A 14,928-nucleotide genomic window follows, 5' to 3' on the forward strand; every position below is an offset into this window, starting at 1 on the left:
GTTCTTTTGACAGAATCACTCGCGGCATTGGGGCAAGCAGAGCAGAGAGCGAGAGCGTTGACGTTCACTGAGTGATTCATGTCGTTAATCCGCGGTGAACGAATCGTTCGCTCAGTCCCTCCCCCCGCCCTCTCATTGGCTGCGTCGTTCGCCGACGTCGAGGGTTCAGTGAGTCACAGAATGCGCCAGTTCCACTCATACCGGCATGGTCGCGGCGGAGCTCAACTGAACTGAGAAAGGAACAAATCAGTTCATGAAGTGAATCGGTTCAGTACGTTCACTCAAAAGATTCGTTCTTTCGAACGAATCGTTCGCGAACGACACAACGCTAATGCGCAGAAGCCAATTTGGAAGTGGTCCATTGAAAGGTTGCTAGCGCGACCTCCTGTACTGTAGAATGTAGTATGGACCATAGGACAGGACGGAGAAGACCCGTTAAGAAGCTGTGGAGGCCTAAGATGCTCTAATAGTCTGCTGGAAATCCAAAGAAGACGAAGGAGTAAAAAGCAAAATGGCGTTTGACAGAGAAGGACTAAACGTGGCCACTGGCCATTATTGTTTCTCTATTTGTATTTAGTGCATACATGTACGCATATATGTCGTGTAGTAGATGAAACATTGTTAGTCATTGTTTGTATCCGGATACATTAGTCTGAGCGCACTTTATGTGCTAGCTTAGCTTGCTAGTTAGCTTAGCTTGTTAGCTGCTAACAAAGAGACGCGGACGTTATCAACACATCGCTAAGTAGAGATCAAATGTGAGTGTAAAGTGTTGTTATTGTGTGAAAATGTGCGAAAGAACGATAGCAAAGTATGAGGAGGAACTTTGTCCAACAAAAGAGGAGAAGGAGCGACAACATCAACTACTGGACGCTGTTTTCAAGAAACATCAAGTTGTGTTACACAGAACAGGTTTGTTTACTTCTTACTCTCACATCTTTACTAACTTTATATTTCATTAGTAACACTTTTCTTCAATAGGAATATGCTTTGTCTTGTGGGGATGATGCAATGTCAAGATTTAGATTCTTCATGAAAACGAGACAGTTTGAGGTTGATGTTCCTCTCAGTTTGTAACAATGTGTGATTGATTGATTGATTGAAGGACTTATGAGAAGTTTGCATAGGAAAGGGTACAGTTTCATCACGGTACACATTCACTGCTACAAGAAAGCCTGACATAGTTTCAGTTGAAATATTTGTTTAACTCACACAGTACTATGTAGAACAGGGGTCACCAATGTGGTGCCCGCGGGCACCAGGTAGCCCGTAAGGACCAGAGGAGTAGCCCACTGGCCTGTTCTAAAAACAGCTCATATAGCAGCACTTACCAGTGAGCTGCCTCTATTTTTTAAATTTTATTTATTTACTAGCAAGCTGGTCTCGCTTTGCTCGACATATTTAATTCTAAGAGAGACAAAACTCAAATAGAATTTGGAAATCCAAGAAAATATTTTAAAGACTTGGTCTTCACTAACTGACAAAGAAACAGATAACAGATTTGGTGTCCAGTTCAAAGTGTGACATTATTTATTTAAAAATTTGAGAGTTGACTTTTGTATTTTACATGAGTTATTATTTGTACAAACATGATGCAAAGTAATTCATGATTTGTTAAAAAATGTTAGTGGCTAGCTAGTTAAAATGGGATATTGTGATTTCGCAAGACTGTCTTAGAAATGATCATTTGAAAATGTTCAATTTGAAAAATGTGCACTTAGAGAAAATAAAGTGTTGCATATTGATATTTATCTGTTTCTATATATATTTATTGTGAGAAATCATTAAGATGATCAGTGTTTCCACAAAGATAAATATCATTAATTATTAATAATAACATAGAGTTAAAGGTAAATTGAGCAAATTGGCTATTTCTGGCAATGTATTTAAGTGTGTATGAAACTGGTAGCCCTTCGCATTAATCAGTACCCAAGAAGTAGCTCTTGGTTTCAAAAAGGTTGGTGACCCCTGATATAGAACGTAGCATTTAAAGTACACAAATACTGCTAGAAAATGCAATTTAAAAAAAAGTAAAATGCTTTTTCTATTCCCAGTTACAACCTAAAATGTATTTTCAAAGCAGCTTTGAAGGAAGTAAGGAATTTACCCTCCTTTTTGGCTATTGATAGGAAGATCCACATGTTGGTGGTATAGCAGGCAAACCAATTAGAACCTTTTTTGGAGTGAGATCTGGGTTGAATGTGATTTGTACAACTACCTCTGGTGTCATAATGGTGAATATATTTTGAAGTATCTTGACAGGTACATGAGTATTTTAGTGGTATGGTGTATCTTCTACACCAGACCAACTGCAAGAAGATGTACTCTGTCACCTACCAAGAGCCTCCCCACGTTAAGGAAATGGTTGGTGGAAAGGTGAGCCCGAGATGGACGGTTGAGTAGAAGCCCAATCATTTTGTTTTGGGCTGTCTGGAGTTAGTTTTTCAGGGCTTTTAAGGCGTCACGGTACCAAACATGAACTTCGTAGTCAAAGTGGGGTTAAAATGTGTTGTGTTAGAGTCTTAAGTGTATTTCTACCCACCAGCAGGTTGATCCTACTATGTAAGGTTGTACGGTATTAGTATAGTACTGCAAAACTATCCATCCATCCATTTTCTACCGCTTGTCCCTTTTGGGGTCGCGGGGGGTGCTGGAGCCTATCTCAGCTGTATTATTCATATTCGGTACTATACCGCCTCTGTGCGATTCAAGAACTCCTTCATTCCACACTCCATCCAGCTGTATAATCACTCGCCATACAGCAATAGATGACATCTGCCTATTACCTGACACCTGACATGTTAGCTACTTCTCTTTGTTTATAATGTCTATTTTCTATTTCCTGCTGGATCTACTCTCTATTTTATGCTGCCGCTGTCACATATACTGTACATACTGTAATATTGTACATGGTCATTGGTATATATTGTATATATGTTATAGACATAATATAATATATCTGTATATATATTATTCTGTACACATATTATGTATATATTCGTATATATATGTTAGATTTTTTAAATCGCTATATTAGTCTATTTATACCTGCATTGTCCTTTCCATCCTTACACTTTCCATCATTGTAACTGAGCTACTGTGTTGAACAATTTCCCTTGTGGATCATTAAAGTTTGTCTAAGTCTAAGTCTAAAAAGTACGACTTCTATGATTACATCAATATTTTTTGGCATCACAACACCTTTCTTTTTTTTTTTTTCATTTATATTATGTTTATAAACTCAGTAAATATGTCCATGGACACATGAGGACTTTGAATATGACCAATGTATGGTCCTGTAACTACTTGGTATCAGATTGATACCCAAATTTGTGGTATCATCCAAAACTAATGTAAAGTCTCAAACAACAGAAGAATAAGTGAGTATTACATTTTAACAGAAGTGAAGATAGAACATGTTAAAACAGAAAATAAGCAGATATTAACATTAAATGAACAAGTAGATGAATAATCCATTTTCTACCACTTTTCCTTAATAATTTTGACAAAATAATAGAATATAAATGACACAATATGCTACTGCATATTTCAGCAGACTAAATTAGGAGCCTTTGTTTGCTTACTTACTACTAAAAGACAAGTTGTGTAGTATGTTCACTATTTTATTTAGGGACAAACTTGCAATAAGAAACATGTTTAATGTACCCTAATATTTCTGCTAAAATAAAGCCAATAATGCCCTTTTTTGTGGTCCCTTTTATTTAGAAAAGTATCAAAATACATTTTGGTACAGGTCCCGGTGCCATAATAATGGTATCGGGAAAACTCTAGTAAGAATAGAATTTGTTGGTTAATTCTTTGACTAAATTAGTAGTCATTTTTTCACTGGATAGATTAGTCTCTACGATGCAGCCAAGAAAGGTAATCTCATTTTTTTGTTTGTTATAATATTGTCACCCACTTTGACTGTGAAGTTATTTACTTTTCTGAGGTTAGGAATTGACCCAAAGACCTGTGTACTTGCAAGTACCGGGGTGAGTCTTAATGTGTCAGTTTGTCATTGAAAGCCTTGCTAGTCTAGGTCTTGAGGATTCTAGCTTCGCTTGTTTTGTGGCTGTCAGCCTCGGTTCTATGTTCTTTATGGGTACAGAAAATGATGGACTGATCACTTAAGCCGCATACAGTAGTTCCACTTGTGGTGATCTTAGACTGGTCAGAAGTAACAACGAGGTCTATGATGGTTTAAAAGGACTCACTCACCCTGGTAGTTTGCTTAATGAGCTAAGTGAGGCAATGTTGGTGGCACAGCTTAGTGAAGGTTTTAAAAATGGGTGCATCCTTTCAGGACATATCTGTGTTCCAGTCCCCAAGAAGATGTAAACCTGTATCAACATGTTTACACAAAACTCACACACTCACCAAATACATTTTATACTGTAATCAAATCTAATTAAAGTTATAATTTCACTTCCTGATTCTGACCTACATGCATTAATAAGTGAAAGTAAACATTTATTTTCAGTAACCAAAGTAGTCAACACTTGATTTATTAAAAGAACATAAATGTGACTGACTTTCCTTCAGCGTGTCACAGATGGTCTCCAATTCCTAAAGAGGAATTGTTGATGGAAATACTCCATAAAACCCCCACATAATAAAACATGTTTTGGTAAAAGTTCCTTTTGGCCCAGCCAACAAAATGACCACAAAAAAGTATTTTGTATGATGACAAAAACATACCATGAATGTTTTTTAATTGATTTTGGAATAAAGATTTTTTTAATTTCCATGATATTGAAGTTATGGTAATGACTTTGTCATTACAAGATCGTGGTTAATTTTACAGATACATTTTAGGTGTCATAGACCGTATACAAAATAAAATGTTTACACACTTTACATCAGTGAGTGTAAAGTTAAGAATGCCTCAATCAATGCTGCCTCGTACTTATAAAAACTTTTCAAATCGCACCCCATCAAATTTCTAAGTCTGTTTTTGTACTCATTGTACCACTTTTGAATTAATTTTAGGAAAAAAGGAGGTATTTCCCCTATTTTTTATTGGTTGTTTTGCTACACACTTTTAACACAACACACAAAAGAACACAAATAATGTCATTGTGTTAACAGTGTCCGTTAAAAAATATTTCTCTTCTCTCTCAATCTTATTTACTCATTTACCCAACAGACGTCCAGCAGCCCCCTCACGTTAAAGAGGAAGAGGAGGCTCCACAGCCCCCCCACATTAAAGAGGAAGAGGAGGATCCACAGCCCCCTCACATTAAAGAGGAAGAGGAGGAAGTGTGGATCACTCAGGAGGGAGAGTGTCTTCTAGGGCAGGAGGAGGATGATGTCACCAAGTTTCCACTGACTGTTGTCTCTGTGAAGACTGAAGAGCATGAAGACAAACCACCTGAGTCCTCACAGCTTCATCACAGTCCAAGTAAGCACAACATCCACATATCATTTTATTCTCAGGGCATTCAATCCATCACAACTGGACTGTTCACTTTGTCTTAGAAGACGTTTGTCCTCTCATCCAAGTAGGCTTCATCACTTCATGCTCATACATTTCAAGTCTCAAATCTAATCACTGGAATTTAGAGGGGAACTGCACTTTTTGGGGGAATTTTTTCTATCCTTCACAATCATTATAAAAGACATGATGATGGATATATATATCTTTTAAAATCACATTCTAACTCATAAATGTAAATAAAAGTCCACTTGCAATGGAGCCAATTGGAGGTCCTCTATAACCATCCAAAAAGCGCCAACAATACTCCATTTGCATTTCGTGGCTTGAATACCAAGCAAGTATTAGTGATATTGTTATTATAAGTGCTAATGCAGACAAACTATTTATAGCTTGTGTGTCTATGTTGGCATCACCGGCTGGTGAGCTCCTTCCTCACCTCTCTGCTGGTGAAAGATTATTCCAGATCATGAATCGTGCCTCTCACCTGGATAGTAGAAGGATGAGGACGTACTCTGACAAGTTGGTTCCCTTTGACAGCCAATTTTGACCCAAAAAGACGCGTTGCTTCACCCCCCTATTCCGTGCGACAATTTCGAATCATTCTTCATCCAAACGGGAATATAACAAGATTCTATCAGTCTGCGTCATAGTGACAGCAGACCTTGTACAGTAAGTGATGTTTTATTATGTTTGTTGGCTCTCAGGAAGTCTGCAGTGTGTGATATTCAGTGGTGTTAAAAAAAAAAAAAGCAAACGTCGTGATGCGTTTTTGAAATGAATGCGCTAATAGAGCAAAAATACGTAAATATTGCATCTTTTTAAAAATATGCCTGTTACTAAATGACATATATACCTACTGCATGTACATAAAACCTTAATGGAGGTGTTTGGGTGCTTTTTAAGTTCTTTGTAGGCAGAATAGTGCGACTCTAATAGCCTCTATTGTTAGCAGACTTTTGATCGCATGTATTTACTATTTAGAATGCATAAAAAAGAAAAATGTGTGTTCTTGATAGGCAGAATAAATAAAAGTGCGGTTCCCTTTTAAGTGAAATATTTTTATTTAGCGCTTTTCTCTAGTGACTCAGAGTGCTTTACATAGTGAAACCCATTGTCTAAGTTAAATTTAAACCAATGTGGGTGGCACTGGGAGCAGGTGGGTAAAGTACCTTGCCCAAGGACACACCGGCAGTGGAACCATCGAGTTGCTGATACGGCCGCTCTTCCAACCGAGCCACGCCGGCCTTAGAATGTATTAAATTCTATCAAAATCTCGTAAAAATCATAAATACACCCTAGAAATATCTCAATAATTCCATGAACAATATTTTTATTTAGGAACTTTATAATTTAACATGTTTCTATCTACACTTCTGTTCAAATGTAATAATCACTTATTCTTCTGTTGTGTTCAAATGTAATAATCACTTGTTTTGTTGTTTGATACTTTAGTTTTGGCTGATACTACAAATGTAGGTATCGATCCAGTACCAAGTAGTTTCAGGGGCAGTATCGGTCATACCAATGTGGATATTTACATTTTTCAAGATCATTGAATGATAACATTTTTGTTCGCAATCATAATCAGACAAACACACAGGATGGTGGTGTTAGAATAGCAATTGAATATTTAAATATGGCTCTGAATTTAATCATTTGGTTTATGCCCTTAAAGTCTTCCTTATTTACTGAGTTTGTAAACAATAACAAAATCAACAGAATATATATAATACAAAATATTGATCAAACCACTGTATCAACCTTATACTGATATTATACTTGGTATTGTTACTGTCGATTTTTGCATCATCGGTCCACATTTGTTTAAATTTAAGAGCTTCAAAAGGTTTCTGTCGGTCATTGAAAAGCATTAAAAGAAATTAAGTGGACTTTTCATTAATTAAGGCCTTAAATGGTATTAAAAAGCATTAAATATGATGTCCAGAGGCATTAATATATTCATACAATTGTAGGCCAGGACCGGTGTACCATATTTTCCGGGCCATAGGGCGCACCGGATTATAAGGCGCACCATCGATGAGCGGGTCTATTCAGGTCTTGTTTCATACAAAAGGCGCACCAGATTATAAGGCGCATTAAAGACCTACTGAAAGCCACTACTAGCGACCACGCAGTCTGATAGTTTATATATCAATGATGAAATCTTAACATTGCAACACATGCCAATACGGCCGGGTTAACTTATAAAGTGTAATTTTAAATTTCCTGCCACACTTCCGCTTGAAAACGTCTCGGTATGATGACGTATGCGCGTGACGTAGCCAGTTTAACAGAGGTATGGCTTCCCCATTGAAGCCAATACGAAATAGCTCTGTTTTCCACAGTATTCTGGACATCTGTGTTGGTGAATCTGTTGCTATTTGTTCATTGCATTATGGAGAAAGAAGCTGAGCAAGCAAAGAAGAAAGTTGTCTGTGCGAAGCGGATATTTTGCGAGGGAAGTCAGCAACACAACACAGCCGGTGTTTCATTGTTTACATTACCGAAAGATGTAGTCAAGATCGAAGAACTCGGACAACAGAGACTCTAACCAGGAGGACTTTGATTTGGATACACAGACGCGATACCGTGAGTACGTAGCTGTGCTTCCAAACATTTGATCGCTTGCTGTAACTAGCTTGAGCTAGGAGCTAGCATAACAAACACCTAGGTGTTTGTTATGCGGGATTAATTTGTGGCATATTAAATATAAGCCTGGTTGTGTTGTGGCTAATAGAGTATATTTATGTCTTGTGTTTATTTACTGTTGTAGTCATTCCCAGCTGAATATCAGGTACCACACGCACGCTTCCAAACATTTGATTGCTTGCCCGTACGTGCGTGTCATGTACGTAACTTTGGTTAAATATATAAGCTTTATGAACCTTGGGTTAGGTGAACGGTCCTTTGGGCTGAGTGTGTGTGTTGTGCAGGTGTTTGAATTGTATTGGCGGGTTATATACCGGGTACACGGGATCCCGTCCATATTACCCGCTCGAGCTATAACTAGCTCGAGCTAGGAGCTAGTGGCATATTTGTGGCATATTAAATATAAGCCTGGTTGTGTTGTGGCTAATAGAGTATATATATGTCTTGTGTTTATTTACTGTTGTAGTCATTCCCAGCTGAATATCAGGTCACCCCCGGCTCTCACAGCATCTTCCCTATCTGAATCGCTTCCACTCCCCACTAGTCCTTCACTTGCATTTTCCTCATCCACAAATCTTTCATCCTCGCTCAAATTAATGGGGAAATCGTCGCTTTCTCGGTCCGGATCTCTCTCACTTCTGGCGGCCATCATTGTAAACAATAGGGAACTTTGTGGATATGTTCAATTGACTACGTCACGCTACTTCCGGTAGGGGCAAGCCTTTTTTTTTATCAGATACCAAACGTTGCAATCTTTATCGTCGTTGTTTTATACTAAATCCTTTCAGCAAAAATATGGCAATATCGCGAAATGATCAAGTATGACACATAGAATAGATCTGCTATCCCCGTTTGAATAAAAAAATTGATTGGCAACACTGAATTGGCCCTCGTGTGTGAATGTGAGTGGGAATGTTGTCTGTCTATCTGTGTTGGCCCTGCGATGAGGTGGCGACTTGTCCAGTGTATACCCCGCCTTCCGCCCGATTGTAGCTGAGATAGGCTCCAGCGCCCCCCGCGACCCCGAAGGGAATAAGCGGTAGAAAATGGATGGATGGCATTTCAGTAGGCCTTTAAAGGAGTCATATATATATATTTTTTTTTTTTTTCTAAACGTAAAATACTTCCTTGTGGTCTACATAACATGTAATGGTGGTTCTTTGCTCAAAATGTTGCATAGATGATGTTTTATAGATCATCTTCAAGTCGCTTTCTGACGGTCACTTCAGGTTGCGCCGTTTTGTGGGCGGTCTTATTTACGTGGCTCACCTTCGACAGCGTCTTCTTCTGTCATCTTTGTTGTAGCGGTGTAGCGTGCAAAGACGGGAGTGGAAGAAGTGTCAAAAGATGGAGCTAGCTGTTTTAATGACATTCAGACTTTACTTCAATCAATAACGGAGCAGCATCTCCTCATCCGTGGCTCACTAGTGCAACAACGCCGGAAATGTGTCCCGTGAAAAACCGTTCGACCGGAACTCTAATAACCAAAGTTCCTTGGGTGAATAATGTAAACTCACTACACCGGTATGTTTTAGCGCTTTCATGGCGAGTTTACTGACAGATATAAGTAAGAACTTTACACTACTTTATATTAGAAATGGCAACAGCAGAGTGTGAATGTCCCATAACAAGATCGAGAAAAAGAAGTGTGCACATTTTCAGGACTTATGTAGATCCCAAATACACATCAGCAGGTACCAGAAGGTAAGAAAAGTTGGTTTTGCTAATATTGTGAAACAAAACGCCAGATAATATGTCTGCTAATGGGTGCCATTTTGCGGTCTTTATACACACACCATAGTAATACTTGTATCTCTGACTAGGGTAGCCATAATGGGCCGATAATCCATCAAGCGGTGCGGCTTCAAAGTCGTACTAAAACATTTTGACAGATTTTTGAGCGCCGTGTGTAATGTTTTTTTATTTTCAATGGAACATTTTAAGTTTTGGTGTTTACTGGCGTCATATTGCAGTCTACACATATCTTTTATGTGTGACTACCATCTACTGGTCACACTTATCATTACACCATGTACCAAATAAAATTGCTTCGAGGCCGGTAAGCACAACCAGAATTATTCCGTACATTAGGCGCACCGGGTTATAAGGCGCACTGTCGAGTTTTGAGAAAATTAAAGGATTTTAAATGTGCCTTATAGTCCGAACAATACGGTACATGAAAATAAACCTAATAACTTAATTCTTGCTGTCATCAATACATTGCTATGTCCGTACGTTTCCTTCTTGGTGTCTGGATTTTAAACTGGACTAAGAGGTCTCACTCTGTGCATCGCCCTCAGCACCTGAGCATGTTTATTCCACAGTAGACTAACATGAACAAAGTGAGCCTCTTGTCAGTCATTCACAATCTTTGTTTCAACTACTTTCAATTCTCCACCACACGTTTTCCTGTGTGCAGTAGTGTTAGCGACACTCGCTTTCATGTTGAAAATGGAACTAGTCATTTTAATACAATGCTGAAGTACAGGCCCCCATATAGCTGCCCGGGGTATGCCCGTTATGATTCTTTAATTTTGGGCCTTTTAGAATCAGCATGTTTTCGTCCATTTGTGAAATTAGGTCTGACAAAATGACTTCATGTCCATTAGGACTTTTCAAAGTGTAGAATACCATCCGCCTTAAACAGAATATTCTACTTTGAAAGTAAACTGGAACATTTATTTTGTGTTTATGCATGACTTCCTGTCCCACACAAGCAGATTTTAGCTCAATTGAACCGCCTTGTTGTGTCGACCACTAAATATAGAAGCCCGGCGGTGGAAATTGACACATTGACTTGAAAACAAAAAACGAAACGAGTCTGTCACCGTGGTGCCACGGTTCCACATCCAGTGGAAATCCCCAGTTACACTTACAAATGTTGCTAGGTGAGATAAACGAAACCACGAAGCAAAAGGAAATACACTTTCAACCCACAGCACTCGCAGTGAGCGAACTCGACCACAAGATGGCGCCATAGCAGAGACAACAATAGAGAATACAGATTTACACTGTAAACCAGTGGTCCCCAAACTTTTTGTAGCTGGGGACCGGTCAACGCTTGAAAATTTGTCCCACGGACCCGGGGGGGGGGGATTTTTTTTTTTTTCATAAAGAAATACAATCATGTGTGCTTACGGACTGTATCCCTGCAGACTGTATTGATCTATATTGATATATAATGTATATATTGTGTTTTTTATGTTGATTTAATTAAAAAAAAAAAAAAAAAAATTTACTTTTTTTTTTTTTTTTTTTTTTTTTTTTTAAATTACATTTCTTGCGCGGCCCGGTACCAATCGGTTACCGGTCCGCGGCCCGGTGGTTGGGGACCACTGCTGTAAACCAGTGGTCCCCAACCACCGATTGGTACCGGGCCGCACAAGAATTAAAAAAAAATAAATAAAAAAATAAAAAATGTTTTTTTTTTTGTGAAATCAACATAAAAAACACAATATATACATTCTATATCAATATAGATCAATACAGCCTGTAGGGATACAGTCCATAAGCACACATGATTGTATTTATTTATGTAAAAAATATATATATATATATATATATATTTTTTTAAATACACCCACCCCCCCACCCCCACCGGTCCGTGGGACAAATTTTCAAGCGTTGACCGGTCCGCAGCTACAAAAAGGTTGGGGACCACTGCTGTAAACGACCTAATTTTTTCTCCAAGTTTATACAGCAGTAACTGACATTAAAGTCACAGGGGGCGCTGGAGCCTATCCCAGCTGCACTTAAGTGGAAGGGAAATTATTGCAATATAGATTTTAGGCCATATTGCCCATCCCTCGTAAAAAGTGGTCTTCTTTTCCTGTGAATAATGTTGTAAAGAGCAGTGTGTTTGTTTACAGGCCAATTCATACAACTTGTTTTTTTAAGTACATGTAAACTTACTGAATGCCTCATGTGACTGAGCAAATGTGGACATTTCTCAAGCATGTTTGTCATTTTGTGTCCTGCAGACGTCTGTGAAGAACAACTTCTGCCTGAAAAACAGGAGTGTAACTTCAGGATGGTGAAGGAGGATCCATCAAAGAGGAAGACCAGGCGCCACGGACCCTCTGGCGTCTCCTTTTCCTCTTTGACACAGACCCTTCCCTGTAAAAAGGAAGAGGAAGACTCACTGACCCCCCACATTAAAGAGGAAGAGGAGGAACACAGCATCAGTCAGGAGGGCGAGCATCTTGAAGGACTGGTGGAGTTCCCAGTGACTGATGTCCCTGTGAAGAGTGAAGATGATGAGGTCAAAGGTGAAAGTGAGGAGAAGAGAGAGGCGGAGCCTCCAAGCAGCAGCTCAACACAACACATGACAACAGAAGCTGATGGAGACCACTGTGGAGGATCACAAGCAGACCAGCTCAAAGATGATAAGACATGTCACACTGACAACACACACTTGAAATGTTCTCACTGTGACAAAACCTTTAAATACCATTGTCGTCTGAAAAGACACATGAGAGCACACACTGGAGGAAAACCTTTACTACAAGGTTTTGAAGAAAGTCGCCATTTGAAAGTGCACGTGAGAACACACACTGGGGGAAAAACTTTTTCCTGTTCAATCTGTGGTAAAGGTTTTGTAAAAAGTTGTGGTTTGAAAGTACACACAAGAATACACACTGGTGAAAAACCTTTTTCCTGTTCAACCTGTGGTAAAAGTTTCACACAAAGTCAGGGTTTGAAAACACACATGAGAGCACACACTGGCGAAAAACCATATTCCTGCTCAGAATGTGGTAAATGTTTCACACAAAGTCCGGGTTTGAAAACACACATGAGAACACACACTGGTGAAAAACCTTTTTCTTGTTCAAGCTGTGGCTCATCTTTTTCAACGAAGGAACATTTAAATGTGCACATGAGAGCACACACTGGTGAAAAGCCTTTTTCCTGCTTAGAATGTGGTAAATGTTTTACTCATCACCGCAGTTTTAAAATGCACATGAGAACACACACTGGTGAAAAGCCTTTTTCTTGTTCAATCTGTGAAAAAGGTTTTGTACACAGTCACAATTTGAAAGTACACATGAGAGCACACACTGGAGAAAAACCTTTTATCTGTTCAATCTGTGGTAAAGGTTTAGTAGAAAGTCACAATTTGAAAGTGCACATGAGAACACACACTGGTGAAAAACCTTTTATCTGTTCAATCTGCAGTAAAGGTTTTGTAAAAAGTTGCAAATTGAAAGTACACATGACAACACACACTGGTGAAAAACCTTTTACTTGTTCAATCTGTGGTAAAGGTTTTGTTCTAAGTACATATTTGAAAGCGCACATGAGAAGACACACCGGTGAAAAACCTTTCTCCTGTTCAATCTGTGGTAAAGGTTATGTACAAAGTCACAATTTGAAAGTACACATGAGAACACACACTGGTGAAAAACATTTCTCCTGTTCAATCTGTGGTAAAGGTTTTGTACAAAGTCACAAATTGAAAGTACACATGACAACACACACTGGTGAGAAACCTTTTTCTTGTTCAATCTGTGGTAAAGGTTTTGGTAAAAGTAACTATTTGAAAGTGCACATGAGAACACACACTGGTGAGAAACCTTTCATATGTTCAATCTGCAGCAGAAGCTTTTGTCAACGATCAAACCTTGAAAGACACATGAGAACACACCCAGGAGAGAAAGTGTTGAGTTGCAGTGTGTGTGGTGAAAGATTCTCTTCTAAGTACCAGTGTAAGAAACACAAGTGTGCTGGTGAGAACAGCAGCAGCAAATGAAACTGCAGGATTAGAAATAAACTGTCAAGACTTTAATGTTGACTTTCTAACAACATCAGCACATATAACATGTGTGACATTGTTGTTTGTGTAACAATCTTTTTAATATGCTTCTACATTTATAGATTAGATATTTTATATTGGTGCTTTTTTCAGCCAAGTAAATGCATTAATATGCAACATTGTGTACTTTTATTAAACATTGAACAGAACAATTTGACTGAAAAGGTGAGAGTAAACAGTACAAGACATATTTTACATTTTATGTGTATATATATATTCATAATACAATTTTAGACTTATTCGTAATAGTGTTTTCTATAGGTGTTTGAAATATTGAAGTATTACATATTATTTCTAATTGTTAATGATCCCATAGGTTAGCACCTTTATATGATACACATATGTACTGGTTCACATCTGAAACATCTTCTGGACCACTTCAGGAAGCAATTTATTATTTACTTTATACATCATTTGAACAGTTGTCTTTTATACAATTTTAAAATGTGTAATTGTATGAATCATTTGTTGGGTCTCTATAATCCATTTTATTAATCATCTGTATTACTCTCTTGTAATATGATTGTGTTGTGATTGTTTTATATGTATGTACTCGGACATTTATGCAATAAAAACATGTGAGAGAAAATGGCTGAATTGTTTTACACACATTTGTGGATTATAAAAAAAAAATCCCCATGGCCTCAATAAATAAACAGGAAGTCCCAGAGAGTACTTTGGACTCTGGTATGCTTTGATACACAATCCACTAAATTATTTATTCTGGTCTTTAATCGTTTGTTCTTCTCTTGAACTACGCAGCTAGAAGAACATGAGGGAAAAGAAGTCGAAAGTGGAGCCATGAAAATGCTTTCAACCACAAGGAAGCTGCTGATTTACTTAATAATTGTGTCTTTTTTCTGGTGTGTAAACATTTAGTTATTTAATTTTACATCCTCTCATTTATTTCTTTTTTCTCACCTCGGTCTTCGACATACTTAGGCTACTTTTGTATTTCTCTCAGTGTTGGAACATTTGGTTTGAGCATCTTCCTGGTTCAATTTGTGTTTGGAATCACAGAAATACC

The 14,928-nt window shown here is 38.2% G+C and overlaps 1 protein-coding gene across 1 annotated transcript; it reads left to right on the plus strand.

Annotated features, from left to right (window-relative positions):
• Positions 1–208: 208 nt before the first annotated feature.
• Positions 209–14,480, plus strand: LOC133664735 (oocyte zinc finger protein XlCOF6-like). The gene is made up of 3 exons (XM_062069607.1): positions 209–912; positions 5,150–5,404; positions 12,070–14,480. The coding sequence occupies exons 1-3, from the start codon at positions 789–791 to the stop codon at positions 13,836–13,838; spliced, it is 2,148 nt and encodes a 715-aa protein (XP_061925591.1). The 5' UTR covers positions 209–788; the 3' UTR covers positions 13,839–14,480.
• Positions 14,481–14,928: the final 448 nt, after the last annotated feature.

This window comes from Entelurus aequoreus, linkage group LG14 (assembly GCF_033978785.1).
Source record: "Entelurus aequoreus isolate RoL-2023_Sb linkage group LG14, RoL_Eaeq_v1.1, whole genome shotgun sequence".
Classification (NCBI taxonomy): domain Eukaryota; kingdom Metazoa; phylum Chordata; class Actinopteri; order Syngnathiformes; family Syngnathidae; genus Entelurus; species Entelurus aequoreus.

Excerpts from the sequence above, each read along its gene's own strand:
- LOC133664735 (XM_062069607.1), top strand. The coding sequence starts at position 789 with ATGTGCGAAAGAACGATAGCAAAGTATGAGGAGGAACTTTGTCCAACA. Across the intron at positions 913-5,149 it reads AGTTGTGTTACACAGAACAG|ACGTCCAGCAGCCCCCTCAC; the intron begins GTTTGTTTACTT and ends TTTACCCAACAG. Across the intron at positions 5,405-12,069 it reads ACAGCTTCATCACAGTCCAA|ACGTCTGTGAAGAACAACTT; the intron begins GTAAGCACAACA and ends TGTGTCCTGCAG.